Source organism: Acyrthosiphon pisum, chromosome A1, assembly GCF_005508785.2.
Source record: "Acyrthosiphon pisum isolate AL4f chromosome A1, pea_aphid_22Mar2018_4r6ur, whole genome shotgun sequence".
Lineage (NCBI taxonomy): Eukaryota > Metazoa > Arthropoda > Insecta > Hemiptera > Aphididae > Acyrthosiphon > Acyrthosiphon pisum.
In genome coordinates, this window is record NC_042494.1 from 54,988,147 (window position 1) to 55,007,707 (window position 19,561).

A 19,561-nucleotide genomic window follows, 5' to 3' on the forward strand; every position below is an offset into this window, starting at 1 on the left:
CCATGGAATGATTTCAGTTAACTTCACCCCCCCCCCCCCCGAATTAAATCATCGTTTATACGTCACTAATGGAATTAGATGCATTCGCATGTTCATACTGAGGATTTGAAATTTGGCAGTTTCTGATCCAACTGATTTCATAGACCAAATGTTATTTTGCAAATGGATGCATACTGCAGTTGAAAGTTAAGGATTTTTAATGCTATATACATAGGTAGACAGGTAGTGCATGTTTTGAACGTTTTCGAGCGCATTATTGACTCTGCATATGCATACCGTTTAATTATTTAGCACCAATTTTATTGAAAAATGTATATATTATAATTCCTGTCTCTATCTTAGTTATTACTTATTAAAGTACATAATATTATTATAATATATTATGTATTATTATATCGTGTGATGAAACATAAGTACGGCGCCGTCCGTTGGCGGCTGCGAGCGAAGTCGGTCAAACACAACCCGCGTATAATATATATAGTATAAGTACCTAGATATATAGGCACCTATCATTGCCTACATATTATTTATATGTTATTACAAAAATACTTGGCGCGTTAGAAATCCGTTATTATAATAACGATATATACATAATATTATATTATATTATATAGTGTAACGCGTGCGGCGTCCGTCTGGTTAAAATAATAATAATAATAATAATAATAATAATACGTCCCCTCTGCGCGACGTGCACCGGTCAACACCGCGGGCCCCATTGTGCGTAAGTGTGCGTGTGTGCGTGCGGGTGCGGCGCCCGTGTGTGTGAATGCGAAAAATCAATACCGCCCCCGCGCCGCACCTTTTGGCAGTGTGGACGAGATGACCATTCGGAGGCTGCTAAACTTATATATATATATACACACATAATGCACGATATGGTATACGCATTATATTATTATTATTATTATTATTATTAAAGGTACCTATATATATAAACGCGCGTATATTATATATTATGTGCGTGTATAACGTCAACATCTGTTGAAATGACCCAGTTGTCGCATAGTCGTCCAAGTCGTCGTCGTCATCCATATACGCGCATATTGTATATATATACAGCGGCGTGTCCCGTATCCGGAGGTACCTATATATATACGCGGGGGTGGAGGCGCGAATAGCAATAAAATGGGGAAAATAAATAACATTTCGTATATTATTATACGCGCATATAACGACTCTCGTCGCGCGTCTATTATTATTATTATCGTCGTCGTCGTCGTCGTCGTTATAGTTTGTATATGCTATGCAGAGGTGTGCGCTCGTATAATATATATTATATTATTATTATACATATATATAGTCCATCGCGGCGAAATGACCGTTGTATTGTTGTGTCGAATAATACCCCAGTATATATATATATATTATATTATAATATATATATATAGGTACGCTACGAGTGCAATTAGAATATGACGGGTCGTATATGCATTATACATAATATGTGCAGTGTTCGACGACCCCCGGCCGTAACACAAAAGGCACTGATGAAGGGCTCGCGATATTATTATTATGTGTTGTAATATGCATCATGAATAAGGTGTGGGCGAAACAAATTTCCCACACGTGTGCGTGAGTATATACCGCGCGGGTAGGTCATATGGACGAAACGTCGCGAGGTCGAGGGAGTGATCTATACAGTCTTTGAAAATTATTGTACAGTATATAGGTGCTCATCTATACATGATATTATATGCGCAATACATATTATATAGGATATTATGTAAAGGGAGACGGCCGCGGTGATCGGGCGGGAAAATTCGAACGTCGAATGTCGTTATAAAGCGTCGCGCGGAGTAGAAATCACATCTCCGCATCATGGCGAAAGAAATAACAATTCAAAACAATAGCAATGACTTAGAGTTGTAATATATTATACCGTCGTGTGTTCGCCCGTGTCAGTATACACGTCAACCTATACACCCCCCCCCCCACCATCCCCTGAAAAAAAGGGACACGGAGTTCGCCCGACTTGTCGTCTCACTGTAGTGACTTGTAGTTCCATGCAGTCCTGCTGCAGGTCGTGCGGTAACTATAAATATAATAATATATTATGTAATTAATAATTTTTATAATATCATCGTCCGTGAGTTAAATAATAACATATATTAATTATTAAGATTATAAGTTAATAATCATAATATTACTAACATATTTTAATATTATATATTGCAGTGTACCTATACACGACGGTCGTACGGATTAGCCGAAAACTTTTTGATTTCGGTAGTACCCGCACTCCGCACAACGGTTGGGTTATAGGTACCACAACTAAATACGACCGATTGTTTTCATCCTATATGTTTATGAACTCGTGCCTGATTTACTCGTATACAAGTGCTTGCCCTGCGTCATTGCAGCACCCATAAGATATACCTATACGACTATAAAAGTGTCATATAATGTGTATATACTACACTGTACACTATACCCATATACTATATATATATACAGTGTAGAAAGCGTGAACTCAACCGCCTATATATTATTAGCGCGATGTGCAGTAAGGCTGCTTTTGCACTACCGCGGGGACTTAGCAAAAGGGATTTTATCGTTGTTTTTATATAATAGCATAATAGTTTCTAAAGCGACACGTTTCCGAATCCGTTGGCTTTATTTTCGATAGTTTTTATCGCTCTACAATTATATAGGTATACAGTCGTATAAGTAGGTATAGGATTATGGCCGTATACATTTAAATTATACAAAATTGCAAATATTTGTGAATTTTTTTTTTATAATACTATGTTTTTCTTATATACTATTATGTATGTCTAACATGGTTCAATAAAAACAATAAATATAAAATGTAAAGTATATGCAATATGCATATAATATTATAGGCTATAACTTATAAATCTATAACGATAATATGTCTTAGTGTCTCAGACTAATAAAAATGATAAGTTTATTATGACTTTTGCATGCCATTCTATTATGCGCCATTGTAGAAATAGCTACCTACTGGCTATTAAAATATAGGTATGAAGATTTTAATTTAAATATGATTTTTACCATTAGCATTAGGTATTTTTATTTTTTATGTGGTTTATAATAAATAATACATAATAGGCGGTTTATGTAGGTATCGATTATAAGCTTTAATTCAGCGTATGTACGTAATCAATACGATATAGCTGTATACAAGTATAGAAAATAGCTTTACGCATAATAAATTAGACGATATAATGAATGCGTATATGTATATTATCCAATTATTGGCAGCTGTAAATATATAAAAATATGTCCGATTCGTAGTAAGAACGAACTATATATTATGTATTGATCAAATTATTATGAAAAGTAAATATTTTTATGATTGATGAATTCTTTAACATTTACGTGTAATAATTGAAAATTATTTCGAACGTTGGGAGGAACAAATTTTGGTTTTTATGCTATAGAGTGTTATGGACGTGTATGTATATACTATTAAAGTATTACTATATAGTTACTGTATTTTTATCAAGTTATTCCTGCAAATGATAAATTGTGCGGTTTTATATAGAGGTGCGCGCCTGTATACAGTAAAGTCGAACCTATACTTTTAACAACGTGGTAAAATAGTCTTTACTATAATAATATATCGCACGAACGAATGGCGTCGTTTATCAGGGTAGAATTTAAAATAGGCGATATATAACTTTAAAGTTTAAACGAATGTTCAACGCGTCTGTCGGTGCTTGAAGAACGTATACGTATACAGGTAGGTAGTTGGAGAAAAAAAATACAATAACGAAACAGAATAATATTTGAACGGAGCCAAATACCTGCTGCAGCGACGCGCAAGTATAATAAATATATTGTATTATATTATTATATTATGTTAAAAAAAAAGAAAATGCCGTGCGTATAAATAAAAAAAAAAAATGAAAAAACTAAAAAAAGCGTAGAAGAAAACCTTAAAAAGCCGCGCGGCCAAACGGAAGTCCGATTTAAAGAACTAGGCGTGTCCTTTCGGGGAGACAGGAGATGCAAGCAAAAATCCGTACCCGCGCGAAAAGTTACAAGGGTCGCCGGGTGGACGACACGAGAGGGGTGGTCGTGGGAAGGGTTGGGGGGGCTCGAAAGTTTTGCAAATCCGTATACGTGCACACGTTCGTCCGACGGGGACGGAGTGGAAAATCGTCGTCGCCTCCGACGGAAATGCTTGCGAACAGCGCTCGGCGCTCGCGCCGCGGATCACCGGCGCGCACACGCACGCGGGGCGTGTTCCGATTGGTCCCGCCGCCCGTCATGCCCCCTCGGACGGCCCCACCAGTACCTGTGTGTGTTAGTATCTCCCCCCCCACCCGTAGAACCGACGATGCTGCGTCGGTGGTGGTGGCGCGGCGGCGGCGGTGGCCGACGACGGCGACTGCGACGACTGAATGAGACGACACCGCGCGCCGCCTTCATATAGTCATACGCACCGGTCAAACGTACACGGTCGTCCCGCGTGCGGTTATCGTCCGTTTTTTTTTGGGTTTTTTTCCGTTTTTTATTTTCCGTATTTTTAAAAAAAAATAAATAAATCTTTGTTCGCACCCTATAGTGGAAACCCAAAAAAAATCGTCGTCGCGAGACAGTGCCCGTGTCGAATATTAAACGATATTATCATTAATATCGCATTATTATTAAGATCGTCGTTGTTACCTATATATTAATATTATATTATACACTTAATTTTATATAATTACAATTCAATATATACGCGCGGTGATAATATTCATTTTCATAAAAATCGTGTACGCGCGATTGTGCCGTTGCCGAGACACGTTTTCCGTGCGAGCATTCGTCGCGCGCGCGCGTTCGTCCGTGTTTCCGTCCGTCCGTTAAGCTGGAGGGCTTACCCGCGGTGGCCGGCGGAGAGGGGCTGAGGCTGGCCACGGCCACCGGAGCCCAGTACCGCCGCGTCGACGACGAGTCAAAGCTCGCGCACAAGTTCCACCCGGCCGGGTTCGAATTCTACCGGAACCTGCACAAGTTCCACAACCTGAACAACAACAACAACCACAGCAGTAAGAACAACAACAACAACGACTCGCCGCCCTCGGACAAGGCGGCTGCAGCAGCGGCCGCGACCGCGGCTATGATCCTGCAACAGCACCACCGGATCGGCGGTCTGCTGGCCGGACGGCGGCCGTCTTCGTGCGACGTCACCGCCGCCACAGCCGCGGCCACCGACCAACAGCCGCTCGACCTCAGTTCGCTTTCCGTGCCCAAGTACAACAACGGTGGCCGGGCGCATCCGTACTTTGCGCACCACCACCATAACAACCATCACAACCGGGTGGCGGCCGGCCACCAGCCGTCGTCCGCCAAGTCGGCGGGGCCCTCACCGCCACCACCGATGGCCCTGATGCGCGCCGTCCACGCGGCCGTCGGTTCGTCGTCCGAAGACGATGACGACGACGACGACAACGAAGACGACGAAGACGACGAACGCGGCAGTATCGGAGGCAGGAGGAGTCGAGGCGATCAGTCGTCGCCACTGCCGCCGCCCACGCCCAACGAAAACGGTAAGCCTCGACATAATATTATCGACCTGCTCGATTGTAGCATTTTTTTTATAGACGTTGCTATTCGGCCAGTGCTTGAATTTAGGTGTGACGTGGGGGAGGGGGTACGGAGGTCTTCTTTTTTTTGGAAAATACTTATGCGAAGGTACCCCCTTGAGTATTATATCCCAATGAATATTATGACATTTAAATATTCAGTTATGCATATTTTTTTTTTACACGCCCCGATGATTTCTCACAATATAATATTATATTTTTCTTATGATACTATAACTACATGCTTCTTCTTCCACTTTTTTGGACCCTATTGGCATGTCGCCACCCATCCCGCGGCACCTGTTAATAATTATTTCGCATAGGCAGTAGCGATTGCGAATCGTGTGCGACGTCGACGCGTCCGCGATTCATCGACGATCGATTTTACGTCATATTATTCGGAATAGTCGTCTCACGTCTTGTACGATATTTAGAACAAGGGCACTTGGATATTATTATAATTAGCGATCGTGTTTAGTAACGACGTGTCAATTAGTCATGGTCTAATGGTTATATTATTATCGAAAATCCGACTCTCACAAGACGAGAGTTATTTCCGGTGAATGATTATCCGGTGAATATCATCATGTTTTCCCGAATTCGTCAATCGCGTATACGTCAGAGTAGGCTTAATATTATAATCATAATAATTATACACTGTGGTACCCTAACCTGTCCGATTAAATATGATGCGACGAAACAATTGCAGACATATCTCTCCTTAAACAATTATTATTTCATATATAGTATTAGTAGCCTTCTGAACGCGCCTGCAAGAACGTGTAATTTCATAATTATTAATAGAAATCGTTTTGGAATATTATGCATTTAGCCTATATGATTGATTTGCCATTTATGCCGGTTGATAGTCTATATAATATTATTCCCACAACCTATTAATTATCTCCAACTCGACAATATTATGCAATGATTAATAATATTGTATGTACATAGTTCGTCAACGACTTAATTTTGGAATTTAATTCAATGGGAATTTGGGGGGCATACATAATATTAAATTGTGCCATTACTTTCTATCGAATAAGACGATAAAGAGTGCATAACTGCAGTTTGATCCTGATGAAAATAAAATTAAATAGGTACTTAAGATTAAAAAAAAATAGCATTTCGCAGAAATTCTATTTTTACGGGATACGGGTTTGAATGTAACCATTGTACGTCCGTCTACATTTCCCAAATTCTAGATACAAAATTAGAATAATATACCTATACGAGATTGATAGATTATTTGAGACGGCACGTGTACGACGTAATCCGTGAAATTACGATTACATTATTGATATGACGTTAGAAAACTAATTTCCTCGTGGCCTTAAATTAAAACTAATAATATTATTATTAAAACTTATCATAAGGGATAGAAACATTGATATCCAATTAATTGAATAGTGTTCAATTTATTCTCATACAACAATATTTATAAATAATATTTTTCGAGAGTAATGTTATACGATGTATATTTTTTTATTGAATTTCGTTTTTTGCATAATTAAATAACGTAAATGATTAAAAATAACTTCGTAACTTATGAAATAATCATAATCAAATGAACTGATTGACAAAAACATCCTAATATGAATTTTTTTGTAATATATGTCCGATCATTATTAATTTATAAAAGTGCGTACTTATAACAGTTGTTGATAGTTTGTTACCTATAGAATACCTAACCACTTTGTCCATATAATACCCATATTATATTGGTACCTTTGAATGTGTATTTTGTTTCTTGAAATTAGTTAAATCTGATTATAAAAACTTACTTTTCAATGAATCCAATCATATTTTATGAAGTATGCTGATAATAATGTATAGCCGTAAATATATATTATGCATGATATTAGGTATATTATTTAGATGTTGTATAGTTTTAATATCTTGTATAAATAAATTATATAGGAATCTGTCTTGTTTCCATTCGTATTTTATTTAATTAATTTGATCATTATAATTCATAATCTATACAACAATACAGTACTATTTCACTTAAAACAGTTTTGTTTATGATAAAACATTTCTTTATACTAATTATTATTCAAATTTTAACCAAGGCAGTTAAAAATCTCATTAATTACAATGTTTCTTTATGTTATACTATGATATTTATTTGCATTTCATGTATGAGTTATTACTTTACGGTTCACCTGTTTTCATTTTATCATTATAAATTCGTATGTAGATACACACACAGGAATATAGGTAATTATATGCATTTTTATCTCGTGCGCAGATTGTGTGAATTACAAACATCCATCATAATATAATAATCTTGCACATATCGTATTTAAATCCATAAAATGTATACTTATTATAATAGAAACGAACAATAAAGTTGTTGTACCTACTGCAAAACAATAAAAACAAAAATATATGTTTATTTTTCGCTCATGTTCTTTAACGCGATTCTCAGTAAAAACTAGAAAATATAATATAATTGCGAAACGAACAACGCACGCGTGTGCAATATCGTGTTGCTTCGGTTTCGCTCCGTTTTTTTTTATTTTCGTTTCATCGGGCAGCGTCTCCTACAATTATAAAACTATTAAATTATATACTTATATTATACTTGTGGGCCCGGTTTACATTTTACGTGGTTATCGCTATATTATGTTTATGAGTACTCAACGTCTCAGCTATATTACACTGGCTGTGAATTCCGTCTACGACATAATTATTGTGATTTATACGCGTATAATAAAATATTAAATTTCTATGAAGCGGGTGTGCAGCATTTAAAAAGAAAAAAACGCCACCCGAGAAGAATTTATACTAATCGGCAATCGAAATGTTCACAGGTTAACCGTTGTTGACCGTTACATCGTATCGAATGGCTTAACCGGATTACCGAAGTTTGTTGTTCTGAAATATTTCAAATATAGTTTTTCCGGGATTTGCCTCATAATGACAATTACGTTTCAGTGACATATTTTAGACAAACGGTCCACAGTGGTGCTATACCAAAGAAACGAAATGTATGAAGGTTAGGTTATAGATTAGGTCTATATTAGGTTAGGTTATAAATTCTTAAGACAAATATTTGGCTTCTGTAATACAAAAAATTAAGTAAATATATATATGTCTGTTGAGAATAAAATATGGTTTGTCAAGCCCGACCAGCTTGGAGATCCTATAAAATAAAGTATTTTTGTACCAAATAAATCCACGGGGGCCTTGCCTCTTAACACCCCCACATTTGTCTTACCATAGCAATATTTTACTTTTTTTTTAGGAATTTTTGTTATAATAATGAAACTGACCAAACTGAACCGAATAAATAAAATATTTCATGGAACCCGCAAACATTACATTTTTTAAACTAACTTCTATCTTAAATCATGGTGTAGTTTGCATTGAAATTAAATAAAAATTGTGATTTTGAATCGTATGTGTTCAATTTGAATTTTTTTCCAAATTGAGATTCTAGAGCCGAATTAAATATCTCAACTCTGGTTCAGTTCAGAATATGAACTTTATTTTTGAAATCCAATAAAATCCAAAAATGTTATAGCCCTTCATCAAATGATCCATCACATAATTATCTGTGTTTAAAGTTTCATAAATATTGGCCAGAATCATTGTTTATTTGCGTTTAATGTTTGTATTTTCAATAAAATTGTGTATAATACGTGCTAAAATGTTAAATGTTTAAACCATTATAATAAAATTGGAGTTACGACTCAATAATAATTAAAATACATTTCATGATTCGGAAAATTTCCCGTGTTTAGTATAATTTTTAACAATCGAGCTAAAACAATTGTTTAAGACAATAGTCTCTTATAATGAATTTTTATGCTCTAAGAGTGTTACTCTTAATAATAATAATATTATAAGTCCAAATTTCAACAGGTTTTCCTAAATTACTGAAAAACTATTGAGAATTTCGAAAAATGATTTAAGGAACAAGCTGAGGTGATTTTGAGTATAAAGTGATGTATAGATGAATTTTATGAACCAGTTTATCTACCTGAATACAATGTGTATCTACATAGAGAATGAAAAAATAAGAAGAAATAAATATTGTAAAACCAATAGATTCCCTTTTTATTCTGGATCTAAAATAATAATTTAACGTACATTTAACTTAGACATAATATGTAAAATATGTATTAATATTGTGAGGGGCTTCGGCATCAAATTAATTGTTTGGGGGGCCAAGCCGTAATACTCTCCTTATGATCTTAGCTTGTGGACTGCCTATTTCGCAGTTTGTTTTCATTACAATATGATCACAAGATATACCTGCGCAGTGCTGTAATAATAATCCGCGGAAATCGCGAAGGAGTCATTACTATAATCCTATTAGGTACCTATACTGTATTTATTTTACTATATAAGTGCATCTCTGGCCACGGGCTCGTATCGATGTGATGCATCGCACGCGTCGTTCTTTCCGTGTATAGGCATATACCCCTTTTCGGTATAATACCTATGTACAATATGATGTACCACGGACGGAGAGCGGAAAAAAAAAGAGGTAAAAGAGGTATAGGTAACACAAGTATATAGTTATCCGGAAGGGTCGCGCCTCCTGTTTCCCCCCCCCCCCGTTTTGTTTTCCGATGGCTCGCGTCCGCGTAACCCCATCCGGCATCCACCCCCCTCCCTCCATCATCGCCGTCATCCCCGTGCGCCGTCATTTAGGTCTGCGGGTCCGAATCCGGCCGTGTGCGGATTGTACTGTGTTGTAACGGGTTGGGCACGAGGGCTACTTTGTTCGGGAGGGCACACTTCCGCGTCCCCCGCCCGCCCGCCCACCGGTGTAGTACCCATTATTATTGTTACTTTATATCGCTCGCGCGCGCCGTTGTAATATTTACACGGCGGTCGTGCCCGTGCGCCGCCGCCGCCGCTGCCTCGTCCCCCGGACAGATGTTTATAATAATGGTACCTATATAATGCGCACACCGTCGTCGTGTGTCTACCTCGGCGCGAGCGAGACTCATAAATTCCCCCGCTCGAGCCAAAACCATAATAATAATAATGATCACAATACAAAATCCTACCGAAAAACAATAACTATTGAAAAATAAAACAGAGCGCGTTCGGCTGCATTTTTTAGAGACTCGGACTCGGAAACCGCGAGTCCCGTCGAGTGTAATATGAAAATAAAATATTCGCACACACATACAAGTTTGATCCATCTGGCAGCGGTCTTCAATAGTACCTATGTGGGCGTTGAATTTCATAAAACTGTATGTTTTTTTTAAATTCGAGGGTGTAAACGAAAAATAGATATTACATTAGGTTTTTCACTTATTCGGTTTTCGTTAAGTTTTTTTCCTACTGTGTATTATATCGGCCCACTGCAATAATAACATTCCAATATTTTAAGTATTAACAGACAGTGTTATCAGTTGTATCACCGACAAGTTGAACTTTGTGGATTTCGAAATCGCGTGTAACTGCTATAAGAAGTATATTATGTCATACCCACACGTGTACAGTGTGTCTTCAAGATATCAATTTTATTCGATATCGACCGTCGTTTGTATACACAACGCCTATTACGATTATCTCTATTTTCTGTACAAGTGAATCTGATTGCATGATTTTCCCGTAAATTACCTTTATCTCGTGTATAATGACTTACTCATTTAATATTATGTTATTTATATTTTCCCTTTGACGTTGTTGCATTATATAGGTAGGTATATCGTATATAAAGTAACCGTATCGAGAAAACGTCTCGGCGTGCTATTCAAAGCGTTTTATTATTTGAAAGATAATTGTCATTTATAAGCCATTATTATTATTACTATTATTATTTTCACTGGAAAAAACGTATTTCAAATTATGTACCTATAAAATTAGAAGATACATTGATAATTACTAATTAGTAACTAGTGTCGTTATCACTATAGTGACTAATTGTGTGTTAAGTATATATCGGCGACCGTGGTAGGTATTGATGTTATAATTTGTTTTATACAGGATCATAATATTATCTAGGTAGCTCATTTTTCTGAACCTCTATATTATGCATTTTATATTATATCATTATTAAAACCGCGTTTATTACTCAATTTAAAATTTAAATTCCATGTTTTTTTTTTTATTGCCATGCCATTAATTCCGTAATTGGATATAGGCACCACCGCGTAGTTAAAGGAAAATTACTCGAAACAAAAGGGAACAATAACGTACAACTTCTGTAACACAGTAGTCTTCTAATTTTATGCAAATAACACGTTAGCATAACATGACCTAGTGCCGTTAATTTCGGTGATAACCCGTCTTATCTGCACCGGCGATCTCAAGGAATTTCCGTTTTAAGACTTGCATAAGATATAATGAGATATCATGGTTATAAAAATGAAAAATTGAATAATGTCTAAAGTAATCATCTACAGAAACAATGAGTTCACACATTTTGTAGGCATAAATAAAATAATATGCTTGTCTATCTCAACCGATGGACGATATATTTTCATTGAACAGCCGTGTAGTTAATTATGTAAAAACAAAAGATAAAAAGTGTTAAGAAGGAATAAAATAAGGTTTCGTCCTTGATTGTAAAATATTTTTTATCCGAGCACGTGAACAATCGCATTTACGGTGTAATGACGTATATCCATCAAAACTCAAAGAAATGACTTTCTGTATAGGCAGTGTAGCTTGGTTTCTATCGTAACACATTAGAACAAGGACTAGTAAAATTACCATATAATATCATATTCCTACATCCAACATTTTATGTTAATGTCTAAATGCATCAAATTGGTTTTTAATTGACTTCTCCTTCGAGTACAATAATTATAAGTGCATTATCTCACGCTCTCACTGAACTCGGACAAGTGCCAATAATAGTAACCAAAAATCAGTGGCGCCTCTTCTCCCAAGATCCCTGTAGATTGCACCCGGGGCTCCGACGTTTAAATGCATTCATATAATATGTGTATACCACCTGTTGATACGTCAATTTAACAGGTTCGCTATCAGATTTTAGTCAGAAGATGTTAAAATATTTTATGTGTACATAAATTGTATATTTTAAATATACAACCTTATACAATCGTATTCAGAGATAAATATCGCTATATAAATATACATAATATACGGTTTCGCCGAATGACTGTGTCGGTATTGTTTCGTTCTCACGACAAAGCCTGGGGCGTTAAAGTCACTTTTCCGAAAAATCTAAATTGGACTCGCACTCGGTCGTACAGGAGACAGAAGGGTGGTATGTGTATAAGAATGAGAAGAAACCTGGTAAAATAATGGGAAATAAAAAGAAATAAATTAAATGTACTGAGAAAGAGAGAGAGACGGCTGGCGTCCGCCTTATGAATACGTTATTATTATATACCTATAAGAAAAAAGAAGTGCCTGGTTAAAAGCCCAGAAGCTAAAACGTATTATTTCTACTCCGGTAATGACTCGGCACAATTTGTTAGTTCGGAATTAGCTTCTCCTTTCATACATACACACACACACATACATACATCATATTACACGTGTGTAAGGCCTTCGTAGTTATCAATAATGAATACAGTATATAAGAAGACGAACGTCTTAGAAAGAGCAAGACAGAAAAAATAAAAATGCATTAAGAATATTATTTGTCATCGATTGTGTGACTCGTGCAAGAATGCCGGCGATATATGTAATCCGTTTCGGGTAATTATTCTTTTGTTAGTAAAATGCGTTCTTTATTGGTGTCTCGACCAATGGCCGACATGGACAATAATATCATTCCACATGCGGTTTTTTCTCAATTCCATTATTATTATATTATAATGTATGTATTCAGATTGATGTCGTGACACAAAAGAAAACTAAGGAGAGAAATCTGTATACAGAGAAAAAAATCAAATTTGGTATTTAAATCTTTTAAAATTGGTTGATCGTAGTTTATAACTTACAAGCGTTCTCGTTGATATTCTTGACTGCAAATTAATGTTTACCATTTAAAAGTCTTGTAATTTAATATTTTATACTTTTTTCCATGTGCTATATGAGTATAAAAAAGTGTTGATATATTTAGTCATAAATTATTAATGAAATAGCATCCATAACCTATTGAAAAGAATCTCGTTGTTGTTTCAATTTGTATTGTTGCGAAATAATTATAATTATTCGTGAATAAAACATTATTTAGAAAGTCCTTGTAATAATTAGCGTAATCAATGTCAAACAATAATAATAAAACGTAGGTATAGCTTGTACTATAGTTTTTGGTTGGCTCGGTGTTTTTCTCTATAAGATAGTCTCGTCCGGCAGTTCTGAAACACTGCAAACAACGCGCGGGGGTTTCGGTATTATATGGTATTTGAACACGGTGGGGTCGAAAGACGATCCGAGTTGAGCGGAAAATAAAATTAAGCATATAAAAGAATAAAAACGTTTCGACTCGACTCTTGTACGAGATGCGGGTGCGTACCTCTACCTATATAATCGCGGCGTATCGGCGGGTGACCGCCGCCGCCGCCACCACTCTGTATGTGTATATGTTCACGCGTCTACAACTATCGACTACAGTAGTAGTAACTATCCATATATATAATGTTATATAATAATATACCTATATGACGACAGTGGTCTCGCGCGGACCCGTCGCCCCCGTCGTTTCCGCACCTGCCCCACCGCGCACCGGTCGTCTCCGGTTAATAATAATAATAATTGCCAACGTGCTCGTCCGTCCCGCCACTAAACACACACACACATACTTACATACATACGACGTGTATTATAGTACGGTACTACAACGGGAGGATATAGGTAAGTAATATATTATAATAATACTGTGTACTTATATGTATGTATATGTGCGCGCCCAACTACTGCGCATAATAATAATAATAAAAAAGTATATTTCCTCGGGCGGCAACACGCATGTACAGCGAGACGACACGGTGTGAACAAGTTACCCGCGGCGGCGCACCGTTTCAATTTGTCCAATTATCGCGCAGGGATTAATCACCGCCGCCGCAGAGTGTAAAGCATCATCGTCATAGATATATACGAACGCGGTGGTCGTTTGTCAAACGCGCATAAAGAGTGGAAAGGAAAAAATAAATATAATATGGTACGCACATATATGCATGCGCATAGGTATCACCCAACATAAATAATATTTTAAAATAATAACCACACGATCTAGCGGTGGCGGAGGCGGCGGGAGGATTGGCTGGGCCCCCGAGGCCGGCGACCGGCACCTAGGAATGTTTTTTTTATTTATATTTTACAGTATACCTATGATATAATACGTTACGACGGCGACCGATGATGCCGCTGCGTTGCATGTAAATCGGTCCGACGACGTCTTCATTACTGAACGCGCGCGCACTCGATATAATATGTAATAATAATAGTAATAATAAGCGCTGTACGTAGTGCCTATAATACTACTATTATTATTAATATTTTACATAGGTGTATTATATTATTATGTGTGTGTATAATACATATATCGTACGTCCGCCAGAGACAGGTGCGCTCAATCAAAACGTAAGAGGAAAAATGTATAATATCATAAACGCCTCTTCTCCGCGCGCGCGTCGAGAGTTCTTCACTTTTACAAATTTCAAAATCTGTACACTTTATACGCCTATTTCGTACAATAATAGCCGGTATACCTGCGACCGACTGCTAAACGGTTTTGTGTGTATATATAGGTAATATACGCGCGGCCTGAAAACGAAATTAAGTGTCGGTGGTCATATTATATATGTAGGTGTATAATGTATATAGGTATATGCGCCGACATCAAACGCTATTACTTTCCCGCCGCCACTGCAGTTGACCATCGGTGTTATTATTTTCCTGCGTACTGTATATATGCTCGCCGCGAGTAAAATGATTAGTCGTAGGAATCATATACATAGACGGCTCACTGTATAATATTTCTGTCGCGAATATAACACTATCTATATTATATTATTACATACTCGTATATCATACCCGTGGACCGATACGCCTGCAAAACCAACTATATCACCATCATAATATTATACAATACGCGATTTATATACGTGCGAAATTCGTTGCCACAGTGGTTTTTTTCCTTAACGTTCAACTATATTGTATACATACTACTAAATAGCTAGGTACCTATACTATGCGCGCGCGGACCGATGATATCATTATTTTATCAAATATTTATGATATTAATATTGTGTAACCTCTATTTTTCCATTGTATTTGTATACCTATAACTTATTCAACGTGTAGATAGTGCGTACCTTACCTTATTATATTCACACATAATAATATGCGTGTATTCCCTTGAACGTGACTATAGGATTTATAGGGCCAGCGGGACGCTTTTAGCGTTCGAAAAGTGAATTCGAGTTCGAATGCTTGACACACATAGTAACGAAAACCACAACAATAAACGAGATCCTACCGAGAGAAGTATTACCGGGCCCGGCATAGAGACAAAAGCGATTATTGTATATTTGTATGGATACGTCTAGGGAGTCTCGAAATTAAGTCAAGGTCTCTATAGTGGAATTTATTGCTGCGAATTTCGTTGCCACCCGGTAGCTCATGCGTGTATATAATATATTATTGTATAATATAATATATTTATACATGTACGTTGGCGACGGCGGCGGTCTGATATGTAAAAAAAAAGCATTAAGATGGACAAAAAAAAAAACACACACACTGTATACCGAGCGTTAGGAATTCATTAGCGGCGAGATAGAAAGGGTCCGAAAGAAATCCTTGGTCTTAATTGTGTATAAAAGCGTCTGTGGATATAATATATGGAAACCGGCGCGTAATTAGAATAGACGAAAATTGTATTTTAATAATAATAGTTGATAATAATAATAACAACCGCGGTAGCCCCGGAAGAATGAAAAAGTGTTTAGAGAGAAGGCCATTAGTTATTCATGGCTGACACGCGGGGCTGAATCATGCGTTATTAAAAAAAAAAAAAGAACCCGAACCCGAAAGAAAGAGAGGTAAAGAAATAATATCGTATTGCTTAACGACGAAATATTCTTTACATATATATGCTTCAAACCCATTCTGTTTCTCATTAAAATATCATTAGACCGAACGAGTGTGTGCCTTTCGATTCTCTCCCCACCGCCCCTCAAACTTTGGAACCCCGCTAATGACACACACACGACTCTGTGCATGATTATTAATCTTCCCCACTCTTATAAACTATATAAGTAAAAGTCTATAATGCTGTAATGGTCATTTGTTGCGGTTTTATTTTTGCCTCTATAATAATAATATATACTATACAACATCGAAAATATGATTCCGATAACTGTTTATGAAAATAAACATTCAATAGGTACCTAATAGATTTAAAAAATTTCAAACTAAACAGTTGAAGATATTTTAATTTAACAAAATTCCATCGGTAATAATACCTATTAAATAATTATTTTGTGTTTGTGTTGAATATGATAACGCGTAAATACCTACATGATTTAATGGGTTAAACATACTATATGATGACGTCAACAAATTTGATTCATCTCGTGAATACCGGATGACTGTTACCTGTATACGAATGACTCAAATAGTAACAGAAATATTATGTACGAGACAGAACCAAAACATTTAATCGGTCCATCATAATATATACGGTATTAGTTGTAGGTATATTATAATATTTTATTCTGCGAAACTGTCGTTCACCTTGTTTTCTCGTTTGCATAGTTTCTCTTCAAAATAGTGTGTGAAATCTGGTCTGCGTGTACATTATAACACTTAATAATATAGTGCATAATATTATATATTTTTTTATTTCTTTAATATTTTAATTTTATGTTTCATTTATTTTTTTTATTTTTTAGACACTTCAGACCGACTGATGCACCTCGAACACAAATTCTACTGTCGAGATGGTGAGTTTTGAAATTCTATTTTATCATTTTTCATACATAAACATATGCATGTCATACCCACATAACATTACAGTATCACACAACAATACATGACGTAGAATGTATACCTGTGTTGCTTACTTCCCTCCTTTTTATTTTTTCATTTCGCCAAACATAATTATGTTTGTGTTCTTGTGTCGGCGGTGACCTTGGCATTTTTATTACCGTTGCGGTCGAAAAATATCGACGATATTTTACGGCTATTAGGCCTCATCTTAGAATATACTGCTTCTAAAACGTGTTTGCTCGAAGTAAAAATGATAGGTCTCGGGTGCAGAAAACTGGCGCCAACGCACCACCACCACCACTTCCACCACCACCGATCACCACCACCCTGCGGGCGACTACCTGTAAAACGTTGGCCCAGGTTAGTGTATTGCATCTAGACATAATATAATATTGTATTATATTATATTATGTACATACTATATGGTATAATATACGTTGGCATTGTGGAAGAATATTATTATATGAGTGTTTGGTGCCGATTTTTTTCTTTTTTTTTTTACTGGAGAATCGGTACAAGTAAAAGGATTAACTCCGTGGGAAACACAGCACAGATTAATGAGAGTCTATTAGAGGTCTATGGAACAAAAAAAAAAAAAATAATGAAATAATGAAGTAGTAGCATCGTGTATTGTTTTCGACTGGACCGCAGACGACGAATCGTGATAGACGACCGAATGATATTTGACAATGGAATTTGGCATTGTAATACGGAATTAAAAATATAAAACAAAACAAAAAATTGAAACATTTTTAGGCTTAGAATTTTACGCTCATTATTAGCAATAAACGGTTGTGTATTATAATGCTATAGTATGTTACTTTCACTCACCGTGTCAATAATTTGCTTCAATAAAAACGATATATTTTCTACTCTCGTTAAGAATCCGTGGTCGATATTTTTGTTGTCTTTCGAAATTTTAACAATCGGTCATTTCTAATCCCCTAAACCTCTAAAACATACCTATATTTATGTTGATCTAATTAGATTATCGTGATCTTCCGTATAAGACAAATTGCGTTATTAAACCGAAACGGTCCAGCATTGAGCACGAGTTAATGGTTTCGGTATGTCACGAACTACTCGGGAGGTGGTGATTCATCTGCTTTCTTTCCGGCTTCCCCGTATTAATGTAATGAACCGAAACGTGAATACTAGTGATTTTATTGTACTCGGTTAATTTAAATCACCCAAAATGCATATTACGAAAAATCACAATGAAACGAATATGATCGGACTACCTCTATACATAGGTATGTAAATCAAAAAATTAGAAAATTAGTGTTTTTGTTATGTATCTTTGCATCATATATAAATCCAATAAGATAAAAATGTAAAATGACTTGCACTACTGTTGAAATAACTGAAACCTGAACAACTGACTCGTTCTCATTAATCATGTCTTATACAGACAAGCGTAAATCTAATTTAATTTTAAATTACTTCTTTTTATATGGATATAAAGTTCTATGCGATTTTATTCCTAGTAATAAATGTGTATGTAGTATAATGTACATAAAAACGCGTAAATGCACACGTTGTTTTTTATTCCAAATAAGATTACGATTCAGATAGTGTAGTTTTTTTTCACGCAGAAATTCAATACCATCGGAAACGAGTAAGTACCTACTAGGTACCTACATGAATGTTGCTCTTGATTATCAGTTATGCAAATTTATGGTATATTGCGTGTAACAGCGAAAGCATAATTAATTTTACGAAGCTGGTGGGAGTAGTTGGAGTTGTATTCGTGAATAAAAAACTTATTTCATTTTTAATGTATTTCTTTGGGTAGGAAATAAAAAAATATGGAAAGGAAGCGATGATAAATTATTATAATAATACGTAGGTATACGGGAAATATAATAATTAACAGGCACTATATTATGTAAAAAAAAAAAATCGTTACTGGACCACATCGAACAAAAACAGTTTCTCAACCGGACTAGGAAATTCTTCAATAAATTCTTGTAAACGGACAATTCTTTCTTTTTTTTCCTCCCTGCAACAATATAATTCCCATTCATGTATGCGCATTTTGTTGACAATTTCCTACACGTTCTTGCAGTCTGGTCACGTTTTTTTACACAACTGCATTAAAGCCTGTGCCCCCCAGACTGGTCCTAGACGGGTATTTT

At 36.2% G+C, this 19,561-nt stretch overlaps 1 protein-coding gene across 1 annotated transcript in view; it reads left to right on the forward strand.

Moving 5' to 3' along the window:
• Positions 1–4,391: 4,391 nt before the first annotated feature.
• LOC100164863 (POU domain protein 2) overlaps positions 4,392–19,561 on the forward strand; it is a 41,450-nt gene continuing 26,280 nt past the window's right edge. Inside the window, exons 1-2 of the mRNA XM_001944657.5 lie at positions 4,392–5,504; positions 17,327–17,377. Of these exons, the coding sequence (XP_001944692.2) occupies positions 5,075–5,504; positions 17,327–17,377 (481 nt within the window). The 5' untranslated portion in view covers positions 4,392–5,074. The remainder of the gene's footprint in view (positions 5,505–17,326; positions 17,378–19,561) is intronic.